Here is a 12,357-nt window from a genome sequence, read left to right on the forward strand (position 1 = left end):
AAGGGGAAAAAAAGTAAAGTAAAAGAAAAAATAGGAAAAAAATCAAAGAAATCCAAAAAATTATTAAAATATTAGGTCGTTGGTTAGCCAGCATTCACGTCGGCGTCGGCCTGCCAAAATTCGTCGGATGGACAGAATTGATATAATTACAAAAGGTTTAAGACTGAATCGATAAAAGAAAAAAAAATTTAAGATTGAATTGATATAATTAGGTAAGGATTTTTTTCATAATTTTTCCTATGCTTGACATGGTGGGCAAAGATCGAAGTATCCAACATGTAGAGGAGCCCCGCGCCGACATTTATTGGGTTCGGCAAATTACTCCCATCGGAGGGTATCCAGCGTGCCAAATGGTCCAACATTATCGTCAATATTCGGCAAAACATTAAGCCTTGGATTCTGGGCCACCTATGCCATAACATTAGGTGTCTGATTCAGACCTGCAGCATTCCCATCAATGTTGACTTGCGGGAATCCGCCCACATCGCTAGGGTTATTGGCGTCATTCCGGACGACTCCAATCCGAGTCTGTCGGTCAGCAATATCGGTCCTCTGGAGTATCCTGACAGCCATTTGAACATTTTCTTGATTGGATCCTCCGCTTCCACTCGGAATGGTAGACATTGTCGGCACTGCATCCGCCAACGGGTATGCTCCTCGACCCGACAATGGTTGATTGGAGGAACTAGGTTTGGACGCCAAATTCATTACCATATCAACAATCATCGGTTTTAGGATGTCATACATATGATTGACCACATGATTGGCGAACTCATTTTGATTCCCCTCGAACATTCTCTTCATGGTGGCTACCAAAACAGGGTTTGGGGCCAACTCTCTCCTTTTGTTGTCGATAAGTTCTCGTGGTATACATTGGGCACTCTGCTCGGAACAACGTTGCTATTAACCTGATTGTTAGTTCCCGATCCCTGTGGATATTTATTCTTGTTGGTGGCGTCGCCTTGATTTTTGGTTCTAGCCATTAGCACTTCCTCAAATCGAACTACAAATGGTCTCACAGGGCGCACTACAAAAATGTTTCATGGTAAATATCCACGACATAAGATCTTTCAGCAAATACATAGAGCCTTCTGATTTGATGATTAATCCGGTTCTTTTAACAATTCCGGAGAGGAAATTAATAAATGGACAAAAAGTAAATTGAACGCATGGATAAATGAGATAACGTAAAAATAGATAAGGTAAATTGCAGAGTAAAATTGATAAGTATTGATTGGATTATGGATCCTTACAAAAAAGTCATCTCCAATTACATATAGCGAAATACAAAGTGTAACCGTCGACGACGATTATTTTCGTCCATTCAATCCTTAGACTACCGGATTGACTTCGATAACCGTTATTCTCATCATTTGGAAGATTTGAACTACGGACTTATCTACTCTGCTGGTCTGTCGGTATAATACACCGATCTCGCGGCGTCACCGATGATTCATCCAAAGCGTCGGCTTCGCCGTGATGTTGGCTACCAGGCCTTGCACTGGCATGCCACTCTTATAGGCTTTTTAACTATTTGAAGCACATGCCAATTTTTGGTGTCAACAGTAATCTCTCTTGTCTTGTATTTTTGCTAGATAAGAATAAAACAAGCAATAAAATCAAACAAGATAGCATCCCATCACCCAAGACATAACTGTTCAATTTAAATCAACGATGCTATCCAAGTGATTACGGATTTGGGTAGAAGATTTTCCGTGCGAACGGGGATCGTATCTCATGGTTAAGATGGGATTGTCGTTTATATGCACTTTTTTAGTGGATTTTTTTTTACATTTTATGGGACACATGTTCATTTAGATCACCATATGACGCAGTAGGTAACAAAATATTCGAATTGATTTCAAACGGATAGCCACCAAATCCATGGATATCTTTTTCCAAATTCCAGCGCAACGAATTGAGATCAGGACCGGCAGATAGCGGCATTGCTCAACAAGGGACCGACAGTGACTGGCTCGTGTATGCTCGACTGGAGGACTCGTCTCTGCTCATGGTGGTCTCATGACGGATCACAGTGGTGCTCAGCCGAGGAGCTCTCGGTGATGCTGGCTCGATGGCTTCTCGGTGGGCCTGCAAAGATCGTGAACTAATTGCAACAGCTTGGCGGGTTGCTCCCCGGTGTAGAGCTGGAGTGCGGACTCACGATCTGGTCTTTTTCACCTTCGTCTCTGGAAGGTCTCTTGGGTGCATAGCAGCAATGGAGGCTTTTAAGCTGCTTTTGGTCGTTCTGATTTAGATTGGTATAGGACGTGATAAAGTAGGATTAAAAATCCTTTCAATATCCTTTGGATAGTAAAAAATCCTATCATATATTTGGTGTAACCAAAGATTAAATTTTTTTGAAAATCCTCCAAATATCTCTCTCTGATCATCCTCGTACCACCTCCACTCTTCACACCTTCACTCTTTCGCTAATGACAGGAGGAAGATCCTCTCTCCGGTAGTCCGTTCACGAGCAAAACTGCCTCATGTGTGGGCTACCGCGAGAGAAGGCCACTTTCGTCTCTAGATCCATCGACGCCAACTCTTCATTGACGGTAATTACAACTTTAGCAAGTCAAGAAGTCAATTTGCAACTGAGAGTTCGAAAGGCATGAAAAGAAAAATTAGAAAAAAGAGGAATCAAAGACATCCACAAGGAGGCTCTCCCGTACATGGCGGATCGTCCCCAACTTCTGCCTTTTGATCGCCCACGATTACCCACGGTCGTTTATCGCCACCTAGGCCTCTGATCTCACGACGCCACCCCTCCGACCTCCGGAGGAGCACCGTTAGTCGCAGCGCCATCTTTGGAAAATCTTAATCGAAAGTCTCCCTATTTTCGGTGCTCTCCACGAATGAGCCACAAGTGCTTGTCTTTCTTAGCCAAGTATTCATTCGAACCCTCCCGTAGACTCGGAAACTCATTTCAAACCTTTAATAAATCATGAACTTCGGCAATGGGTTTGGCCCCATTTCTAATCCGCTAAGTTCAAAGCATTTAATCGAATCCACCCACCGCCAATCCGAACTATAATGCAAATATGCTCCTAATGACAATATGCAAGTTAATTAATATTTTTGTTTAGAGGCCGAGGTCAGTCCCTAACTTTCTACGCAATAAATTCGCAAATGGATCGCCAAAATTTATGTGCCAACGGTGATCAATTCCCAAAGGGTTTAAGGGCTATCGTGGTTGACAACATTGTCACCTGTCTCCACCTTCTAGAGAAGATGCTTCAAGATTATTCGTACGAAGGTGCCTTCACTGCATTGCTTTGTGTTCTCTCTTTTCTTACTTCAACTTCGCGTCAGCAATAATGTGTTTTGTTATTGAGTTGATCATTGCAGTATTGTTGGCGGCACGTATGATTAATTATCGCGATTGAACTTTAGAAGATTAGAATTGTCACCTATGTATCGAAGTAGTCGAGGAATTAGTCTCATGCTTATTTTATCGCGGGATGATGTTCAAATTGCAACTGGATTTTTGAATCCAACATAGGCGCAGAATAACTCAAATTCCTGTATAAAACTATGTCGAAATCTTTGATCCCGACCCTTGTTTCCTGAACACTTCAAAAACAAAAAAAATTAGGCTCCGTTTGTCTCGTGAAACATATTTTTCAGGAAATTTTTCCTCATTTCCTGACGTTTGGTTTACTTAGGAAAATGATTCAACTGAAAATCTATGCATAAATTCAGGAATAATATACTCCTTAAAAAATAGAGAATCATTTTTTCAAAATATGGCTAGTTATCGGTGCTAAGGCCTGGATGCCCGTGCCCGAATCTCTAGTGCTTGTGCTCGGATCCGTGGCGCCCTTGCCCGGGTTTATCGAGGCTAAGCTCGGGACCTCGGGCCACTAGCACCTACTTCCGGGTCCATCACGGTTGAGCCCAAAATCCCGGTACCTGTGCCCGATGACCCGACACTTGGGTCCAGGTCCACAAAGGCCTAGCGCGGGTTCCCAATACCCAAGCTGGGATCCCCAACTCTCGGGGCTAGGTCCACAATGGTCGTGCCCGGATCCACAAAGGCCATGCTTGGGTCTATCAAGGTCGAACCCGGGACCCTAGTGCCCACACTCAAGTCCATCAAGGCTGGGCCCAAAACCCAGGTGTCCGTGCTGCAATCCTTGGCGCTAGGATCGAGGTCCATTGAGGTCGGACCCGAGACTCTAGTGCCTGTATCCGGTTCCTCGATTTCTAGAGTTCGAATTTTTGCATATTTATTTAGAAAAATTAAGTCATATTTTTCACACCAAACGACGGAAAATATTCTCTAGTTCTTTTTTTTTTTTTACTAAATATCGAAAATTATTGTCATTTTACTAAGAAATAACTTCTTGAAAATACTTTTCAAAAATGTTGTATTTTTGGCGAAACAAATGAGGAGGTGATGACAATTAGGCCACCAGAATGGAAGATCCCTGTCCATGTTCCACGTTAATTTTCTATTCAACTCCAACTTATGCAAATTTGTGCGTGTGTGGTTATATGTGTACAGTTGGATTTTCTGATGACTGAGCAAATAACCGAGGGGTCCGATTGCAATTGGGGTTCATAAACAATATCGATTTGATTCTGCGGTATGAATTCATGATCCGTGGAACACGTCACAGGACTTTGTCTTGCTTGAGTTTGATGCAGGCGAGATTGTGGGATATTTTCTCTTTTAGATATGCAATCCCAACAGGAAGGAAAAGTGTTAAAAGTAATATTTTAATAATTTTTTAACTTTTTTTTCTCTATGTTTTTTTTCCTCATGAGCACCGACCTTGCTTGAATGAGAGTGGCCCTCGCCTGAGCGAGGGCAAATGTTGGGGATGTTGCACTTGCCAGATCTGACACAATTAAAATATTTAGGATTAAATTGATATCAATATAATAAATTTATGACTTTTACGATTCTTTTTCCTGTTCTCGGCAATCATCATCTTGTCAGCACTTCATAAATCATTATTGCCACTTTTTAACAATTATCTTCGTCTAGAAGAGACAGAAACAGAGGGTCCAATTTGTTTTACTTTTCTGGCAAAAAGACAAATAATGGAATCCAGATTGCATCAACTGGGACACCGATCTGGAGTTCATCTAATCGAACGTCGACCATTTTCTTTGCCCCAAAAACTGAAAATTAGTATAACTTCCTTTCCTTAATTAATCCAATTTCGTTTTCTTTGATGCTTTTTATCCCATTTGACTGTGGTCTCAACCCAAAGGTGGTACGAAAAATTGTAATTTCATTTGCTAAATTAGTGATAAATTTGGGTGAGACATGAATTCAATTGATTGACATATTAAAGAATATGACTTTTTGCTTACTTTAATAAAATGATAAATATGATTGATCAACTTTTGAAGCAACAACGTGTGAAGGCTAGTATACTTTAGCAAACACATAAGAGAATAAAATTTATCTTTCGAGTAGTGACGTACTGCCATTTGTAATTTGCATAAGGAGACGAACAGAAAAAGTAACGACAAATACTCAGTGCTTGGGAATTCGATTTCCTGGAAGCCACAGCTCAGTATTTAGTTGGGGGGAGCCGATGGAGTAGCTAGCCTTCTCTTATGTGATGGGATGCTTTATTTGCCAAATAAGAAGAAGAAAAACAAAGGAGGAAAGACGTTTTAACTTTATTAGAATTCAATATCCAACCCTTTCGTTTGAGGGGGCCAAGACGGAGAGAGAAGAGGCTATAGATTTCAATCTGCAGGGGCCGTCCTCGGCCGGCAACTTTTGGAAGATAATTTAGTTGTGATAGATCACTTTTACCCTAACTAAGCTTACAATTGCTACGTTTCAGTTGGCAGACAAAAATTCCAAGTTGAGCTACTGATGCCGTGAATGGAACTCGCCGGCCTCCCCGTGGTGGGTTATAGCGGATCATCATCTTGGCATTGAGTGGCTCTAGCGTATTGAATCGAATTGTTCATCCCTCGTTCTTGCAAATGATGTTTCTAAAGGGGAATGTTGTATCTGTAAGTTTAGTTAGAGAATAAGTTACATCAACCACAACCAAATTACCTTCCACAAATTGCCGGCCGGCCTCTGCATATTGAATTCAAATTCTTTTTATCAGAATTCAATGTTGAACGACGACACATTCAGGGGTTTCAGAAAGAAGTAAAAAAAAAAGGCACGGCCGGCCTTTCGTCTTTTTTTTTTTTTTTCCTCTTTTGGCATCGCACAAACGAAGAAAAGGTTCACGCGCAAATGCTAACGTTTTCATGGCGCCTATGCCCTCACCAATATTATTAAAACACCTAATAATACTCTTTGTTGAACCACCCATAAAGAAAGTCATGCATCCGAATATATAGAGAAGATCAAATGGGGAACAGACTACCACAAACAAAGTATCAAATCTTAAGCAACTCATTGCTCATTGTTGACCTAATGGCGTCTTCTTCTTCCAAGTCCAGAGAGCTTTTCCAAGTCTTTGTGAGTTTCAAACACGACGACGCCGGCAACAACTTTGTCGGACATCTCTACACAGCTCTGGACCATATTGGAATATCCACTCAAGTCATCGCCAAGGAAAAGGGAGAGGATATATTGACAACAGTTACGAAGGCCATCGAGGAATCAGACCTTGCGATCGTCGTTTTCTCCGAGGACTTCGCCTATTCGCAGATGTGTTTGGAGGAGGTGGCAAAAATCATGGAGAGCAAGAAGCAAAAAGAGAATTTCAAGGTCTTTCCAGTGTTTTACAAAGTAGAAGCAATTGAAGTAAGCAATGTGGAAGGGAGTCACAAATCTGGTATGGAAGAGCAGGAGAAAAGGTTCGGAAAGGACTCGGAGAAAGTGAAGAGATGGAAGAAGGCTCTTCATGAAGCGGGCAGCATGTTCGGGTGGCAATTGCATGACCGGTAAGTAGTAACTTATTCATAGTTTTTTTTTTTTGGGTAAGGAGTAACTTATTCATAGTTAGGTTGCGTTATTTCCTATTTTTTGGTCCTTTTAAAATAAAAGCGAAATTAAATTGAAATAATGAGAAATTAAAAAAAAGTATAGCATACCTAAAAAGAAATCAACTTAATTCAAAAAGGAATAGAAGATCACTAAGTTGCAGCAATATGAAGCACGGGCAATTACATGTCCCATTACTTCAACACGATATATAATAAGGTTGACATATTTGGAATCTCTGGATCTACTCTTATTTTCAACTCTCCGAAGCATTTCGTTGCTTACTACGCCTTATACATAGTTTTGGGAATGAGCTATCTATTGTCTTTTAGCAACAAAAAACAAAAAAAACAAAAAACAAAAAAGACTGAATGTAAACACCACCACCCCCAACCCCCCACCCCCCCCCCACACACACACACACACACAAAAGGGTCACCTATTGTCTTATCGTTTATGTATCTATTCTTACTTTTGAATTTATTTACCATAAACTACCTCAATAAGTATAAAGAAAGATAGTTTTGAGTTTTAACTTAATCATTGTAAAAATTGGTGATAAATGTTCTAAAATAATTATTTTTTATATAGTACAAAGAAAGATAGTTTTTGTTTTAACTTAATCATTGACAAAGCTTGTTGTCCTATCTCACTGATAAATGACATCAAAGTATTGATAATATATTGAACGACATAACAACGTTTACTTACTAGAGTAATTATATAAATATGAGATGATAACGTACAAAAGAACATTAGCAAATTATAAATAAATTACCAGATAACACAAGTAAATAATTTAAGAAAGATTGATTAGAGGATCAAAAAAAAAAAAAAAAGGTATATAACTAAGTACTGACTATCTGACAACAAATGACATTAGAGGATCAACAAAAGAATTCATCACAAAGAATTATGGTTCATCTCTTCATCTCCTACGAATAATAGTTGTCCGATGGTTCACCCCAATAACCATTTCTAAATCAGATTATACTTTGTGAGTAGGTTTGTTGCCAAAAATATCATCTTCTATTCTTACATGATTCTCATCTTCGAGGATTTCTCTTTCTTTTTTGACTCAATCAAAACATTTGTACGAACTTCAACTGTTTTTTCAACCAACCGATTCATTCTATTGGCGAGTCTTTGGCATTATTCATACTCACAATCATTCAATGGATGAGAGTGTGACACCAAGGCTTTTTTCCTTGTCTCTATCTTTCGAAAATGAGAAATAATGACTCGGAATTGAAATTTTCTCTCTTATAGCCTTTTTGGTTCCTTGTGAAGGGTTAACCAGTTGCTGCGAATTCGCTGTTTCTTTTTCTCTAGGACAATTGGCTACATTATGTCGGTTGTTTGCCGGGCCTCAGTCGAAGATACTAATAACTGGATATGGATTTTGCATTATCTTTCCTTTGTTCCTAGGTTTGGTTTTTTTATAGAAGGGCTTCGTTTCTCCTTATGGATGCTTAACAGACGTCTCGTGCTACTCGTTAATACGACTCAGTAAAACATGGTGTCTCGTGACTACTCTGTATTTCTTTCCACACTGCACCATCACGGCCTATGTGGAGTGGCAATGAGAAATCGTCTCCTAAAATTTGTGCTCGTGTCCTTTTCCATGGACATCTTGATTATCCATTCTTCTTAGATCAAATTGCTATTGCTTGCTTCATTCGATTCAACAACTTGGGCAGCTTATATTATCCTCGTCTCTGTCGTTTGTCATGTTAGAATGTCGGAGGCCACAGCAATCAAAGAAATCATCAAAGAGATCTCTGATCTGACAATGTACGACGTGTTCCTAAGCTTCAGGAGTAAGGATGTCAGTGAGAACTTCGTTAACGGTCTGTATGAGGCCTTAACCCAAAAGGACATAAGGACTTTCATGGACAGTGAGGAATTAGAAAAGGGCCAGGATTTGCCACCAGCACGGAAGGACGCCATTGAACATTCTCGCATGTACATCGTCGTTTTCTCAGAAAACTACGCTGAATCTCGGTGGTGTATGAAGGAGTTGGTGCAGATCCTAGAGTGGAAGAACAAAAGAAAACAGCGGATGCTACCGATATTTTATCAGATGAAACCGGGAGAAGTGAGGGGACAGAAACAGAGTTATGAGGAAGCATTGGCCAAGCATGCAATCGACTACGGGACGTACAAGGTCAAGAAATGGAGGGAGGCTCTCACTGAAGCTGCCAATGTGAATGGAAAGCATCTGCTTGATGGGTAAATTCACCTTCTCCTTTCTGAAGCGGCCAATATACTTTTTCCCAGTAATTCAATAAATTTTATTGCTACATAAGCCAATATCAAATTGAAAACACTCAACCTAATCATAAAATTTTTTGGCCCCGTGAATATGCTCCTCTTACCGGCTTATCATTTTCACTTCATGCTAGTTGATGGCTCTATGTCATAATAGTCATATTCTTCTCGCTATTTTGTTTTGACAGGAACAGAGATGGTTGGATCTCTAGCATTGTTGAAGAGATAGAGAAAATGGTGGCAGAAGATAAGTTGACAGCTAGGATGAAAAAACTCAAAATGTCAATTTGATCGGAAAGAATAGTAATTTCACTGGAGAAGTTGTCTTTGAGTGTACTAGAGTTATAGCTGCTTAATAAAATGTTAGTTTGGTCAACCAATATGGTAATTTCACTAAAGAGATTTGTGTGTGACATTGCTGCTTCTTCTAAAGGTCACCAATATGCTGGAAGTTGTCGTTTAGTTGACAACATTCTTAGAGGCTTAAAATGTCAGTTTGGTAAGACACAGTAGGAATTTCACTAGAAAGATTGGTATCTGAAATTGCCTCTTCTTCTAAATGTCACGAATATGCTGCTAGTTGTCTTCGAGTGTACAAGATTTTTAGCTGCTTTGTTAGACACTTTGGCTGCGAAATCAATGCAAGTGATATGTCTAATTAATGTTGAAGGAAGCGAAACGGAATGGAGCTTTGGGATCATGTGGCTCAACAATAAATCTCCGTTGTATCTACTTCTCTCTTTTTTCCCACCTAAATAAAGTAGGGTTTCAATGGCACAAAGGCAGGTGAGCCACCTGTCACAAGCTGGAGTGTTTTCAAAGTACAGGCTATATATCCCTCACGGCTGGAGAGCTCTCCCTATTGAATGGATAGTTGTACCCTAAGTTCTCGTTGAAAATTTGAAATTCTGCAGAAGAATGATTTTGATATCGGTGTAGTTTGCATTTCAAATGCGTGCAAGTGTATGGGGTGTATTTCTATAGTTTATAAAGGATGGACAAGGGACATGGTAGGTTAGTTCAAGGATATAGGTTATGGAATAAATGAAAGATAATTCCATTGGTTTTACAAATATAGTTTATGAAAGGGGTGTTGGTGTGATGGAGGAGAACAAGAATATGGAGTTTATTCTAAACTCCCCACCAGCCATACTCATGAGTGACAACCAGTCCTACATGTTGGCCTTGTCAACGGACTTAAATCACTTTTTTGGGGGAAAAGTGCTAAAAAAGTTATAAATCTATTACATTGGTACCGATTTAATCATAAACCTTTCAATTGGACTAATTTAGTCCTAAATATTTTTGTATTGGTATCAATTCTGTCCATCCGGCCAATTTTGATTAAAAATAGATAACATGGACGTTGGCAACATCATGTAAGACGGCCGGCGCTGACGTGGACATTTTTTAATATTTTGTTTTAAAAAAATTAATTTTTATTTTATTCTTTTTCCATTTTTTGCCTTTGGCCACAGAGGTTGCCACAACCCTCGCCGGCCACTGCGCAATGGCAAACCCTCGCTAGTGGCTGGTGGGGGCTGGCTGGCCCTCGCATAGGGACCGGCGAGGGTTCTGATGACTCTCGCCAGTCAAAGGCAAAAGAAGGAAAAATATAAAAAAATAATTAAATTTTAAAAAATACTATTAAAAAATGTCCATGCTAGCGCCGACCATCCTACGTGGTGTTGCCAGCGTCCACATTAACTATTTCCCGCCAAATTTGGCCGAATGAACTAAACCGATACAAATGCAAAAAAAATTTAGGACTAATTTGATCCAATTAAAAAGCTTAGAACTGAATTGGTACTAATGTGATAGGTTTAGAACTTTTTGGGTACTTTCTCCTTCTTTGGTGTTCTGTGCAATTCTCAACCATGGAATTTACTTTGCTGACCACAAATGTTGACTATGTTTTGGAACAAGCTTGCTTCCCACGCGTGTCTAGCCTTCTCTAGATTTGGCTGGAGAATTCTTAGACAATGGATCATCAATTTCCATTTGAGTCACTATGATTATGTGCTTTAATATCTGTTAGATTTGTATTGCTTTTTGCATTTCATTCCTGTGAATTCTATAATTCTTCCAAATTTCTTATTGCGTCCCAATACGAAATATAAGTGTCAAAACACAAGAACATTGAAGTTTGAGCTCTTTGCTCTCTCTTTCATGTTTATGTGTCTATTCCCCCTTTTATGCTAGTAGGAATGTTTATAATGTAAGATTGTTTTTGACCAAAAAAAAAAATGTAAGATTGTAGAAGCAATACAATTCGATGGGAAGGTTAGCTTTTCCAAGTTTCTCATTGTAGAAGGGGCAAAATGAGTCTAGAACCTATATTTTGATCCATATATAATAGTGTAGGTAATAAATGGGTTATCTTAATTGTGTCATTAATAAGTTACCTAACAACTTAATGTTTTAAATGAGTTATAAATGGGTTACCTAATTTTTTTTTCTTTTTTTGGGTCGGAAGTTATCTAATAAGCTTAAGTGGATCATTAGCAAATAATTTTTTATTTTATATTTGCCTTATAAATATTTTTAAAATTTTATTTTATTTTATTTTGTTTTTCATTTCTCTTTCCATTGTTTCTTGAAAATCCTTTGGTCGGTCGGTAAGGGAAGCTACACTTAGAAGAAAAAAGAAAATAATAAATAATAAATAAACGAAATTTCATATTGTTTATAAAATTATTAGTATTTCCCAGAGTGTTTTAGTAATATAATTTTTTTTATTAGAAATGTATAAGAAACAAGTTTTCCTAGATTGTGTTAAATATGAAAGTGTTTTACCAATAAGGATAGAGTCGGGTAAGGGTCAAGAAATTTGCATTACAATAAATGGGTCATAAAAAAATTATATGGGTCAATTTGGGTTGCACCTTTTATGACCCGATTGATCCATTCATTTGACAGCTCTACTCATATGTAGCTCTGTGTTTGCTTTTAACCAAATAAAGCTGGTAGATGTTAATTTTACTCTTTTGAAGAGCTTTTGATGTTCCGTTTTTATGGAAGCTAGAACAAGTAAGTAATTCATGGATCCATCAAATGGGTGGGTCGGGTCATAGATGTGCAGACTCAAATAGATCCATTTAGCATGTTTATAATTCAGCTATTATAATGCAAATCTAGTGGCCAAAAATCGGCCCGACTCATATTCA

At 38.8% G+C, this 12,357-nt stretch overlaps 1 protein-coding gene across 1 annotated transcript; it reads left to right on the top strand.

Annotated features, from left to right (window-relative positions):
- The first annotated feature begins 6,406 nt into the window (after nucleotides 1-6,406).
- Nucleotides 6,407-9,797, top strand: LOC115727496 (TMV resistance protein N-like). Its single transcript, XM_030657718.2, has 3 exons — nucleotides 6,407-6,879; nucleotides 8,657-9,151; nucleotides 9,379-9,797. Exons 1-3 carry the CDS (start codon nucleotides 6,407-6,409, stop codon nucleotides 9,479-9,481), a joined length of 1,071 nt encoding a protein of 356 aa, XP_030513578.2. The 3' UTR covers nucleotides 9,482-9,797.
- The last annotated feature ends 2,560 nt before the right edge of the window (nucleotides 9,798-12,357 follow it).

This window comes from Rhodamnia argentea, chromosome 1, assembly GCF_020921035.1.
Source record: "Rhodamnia argentea isolate NSW1041297 chromosome 1, ASM2092103v1, whole genome shotgun sequence".
In the NCBI taxonomy this organism is placed as follows: Eukaryota; Viridiplantae; Streptophyta; class Magnoliopsida; order Myrtales; family Myrtaceae; genus Rhodamnia; species Rhodamnia argentea.

What these genes read in the sequence shown, in the direction of transcription:
- LOC115727496 (XM_030657718.2), top strand. Translation starts at nt 6,407, where the DNA reads ATGGCGTCTTCTTCTTCCAAGTCCAGAGAGCTTTTCCAAGTCTTTGTG. An exon ending in GGGTGGCAATTGCATGACCG is followed by an intron (nt 6,880 to 8,656) that starts GTAAGTAGTAAC and finishes TTGTCATGTTAG; the next exon opens with AATGTCGGAGGCCACAGCAA. An exon ending in GGAAAGCATCTGCTTGATGG is followed by an intron (nt 9,152 to 9,378) that starts GTAAATTCACCT and finishes TTGTTTTGACAG; the next exon opens with GAACAGAGATGGTTGGATCT.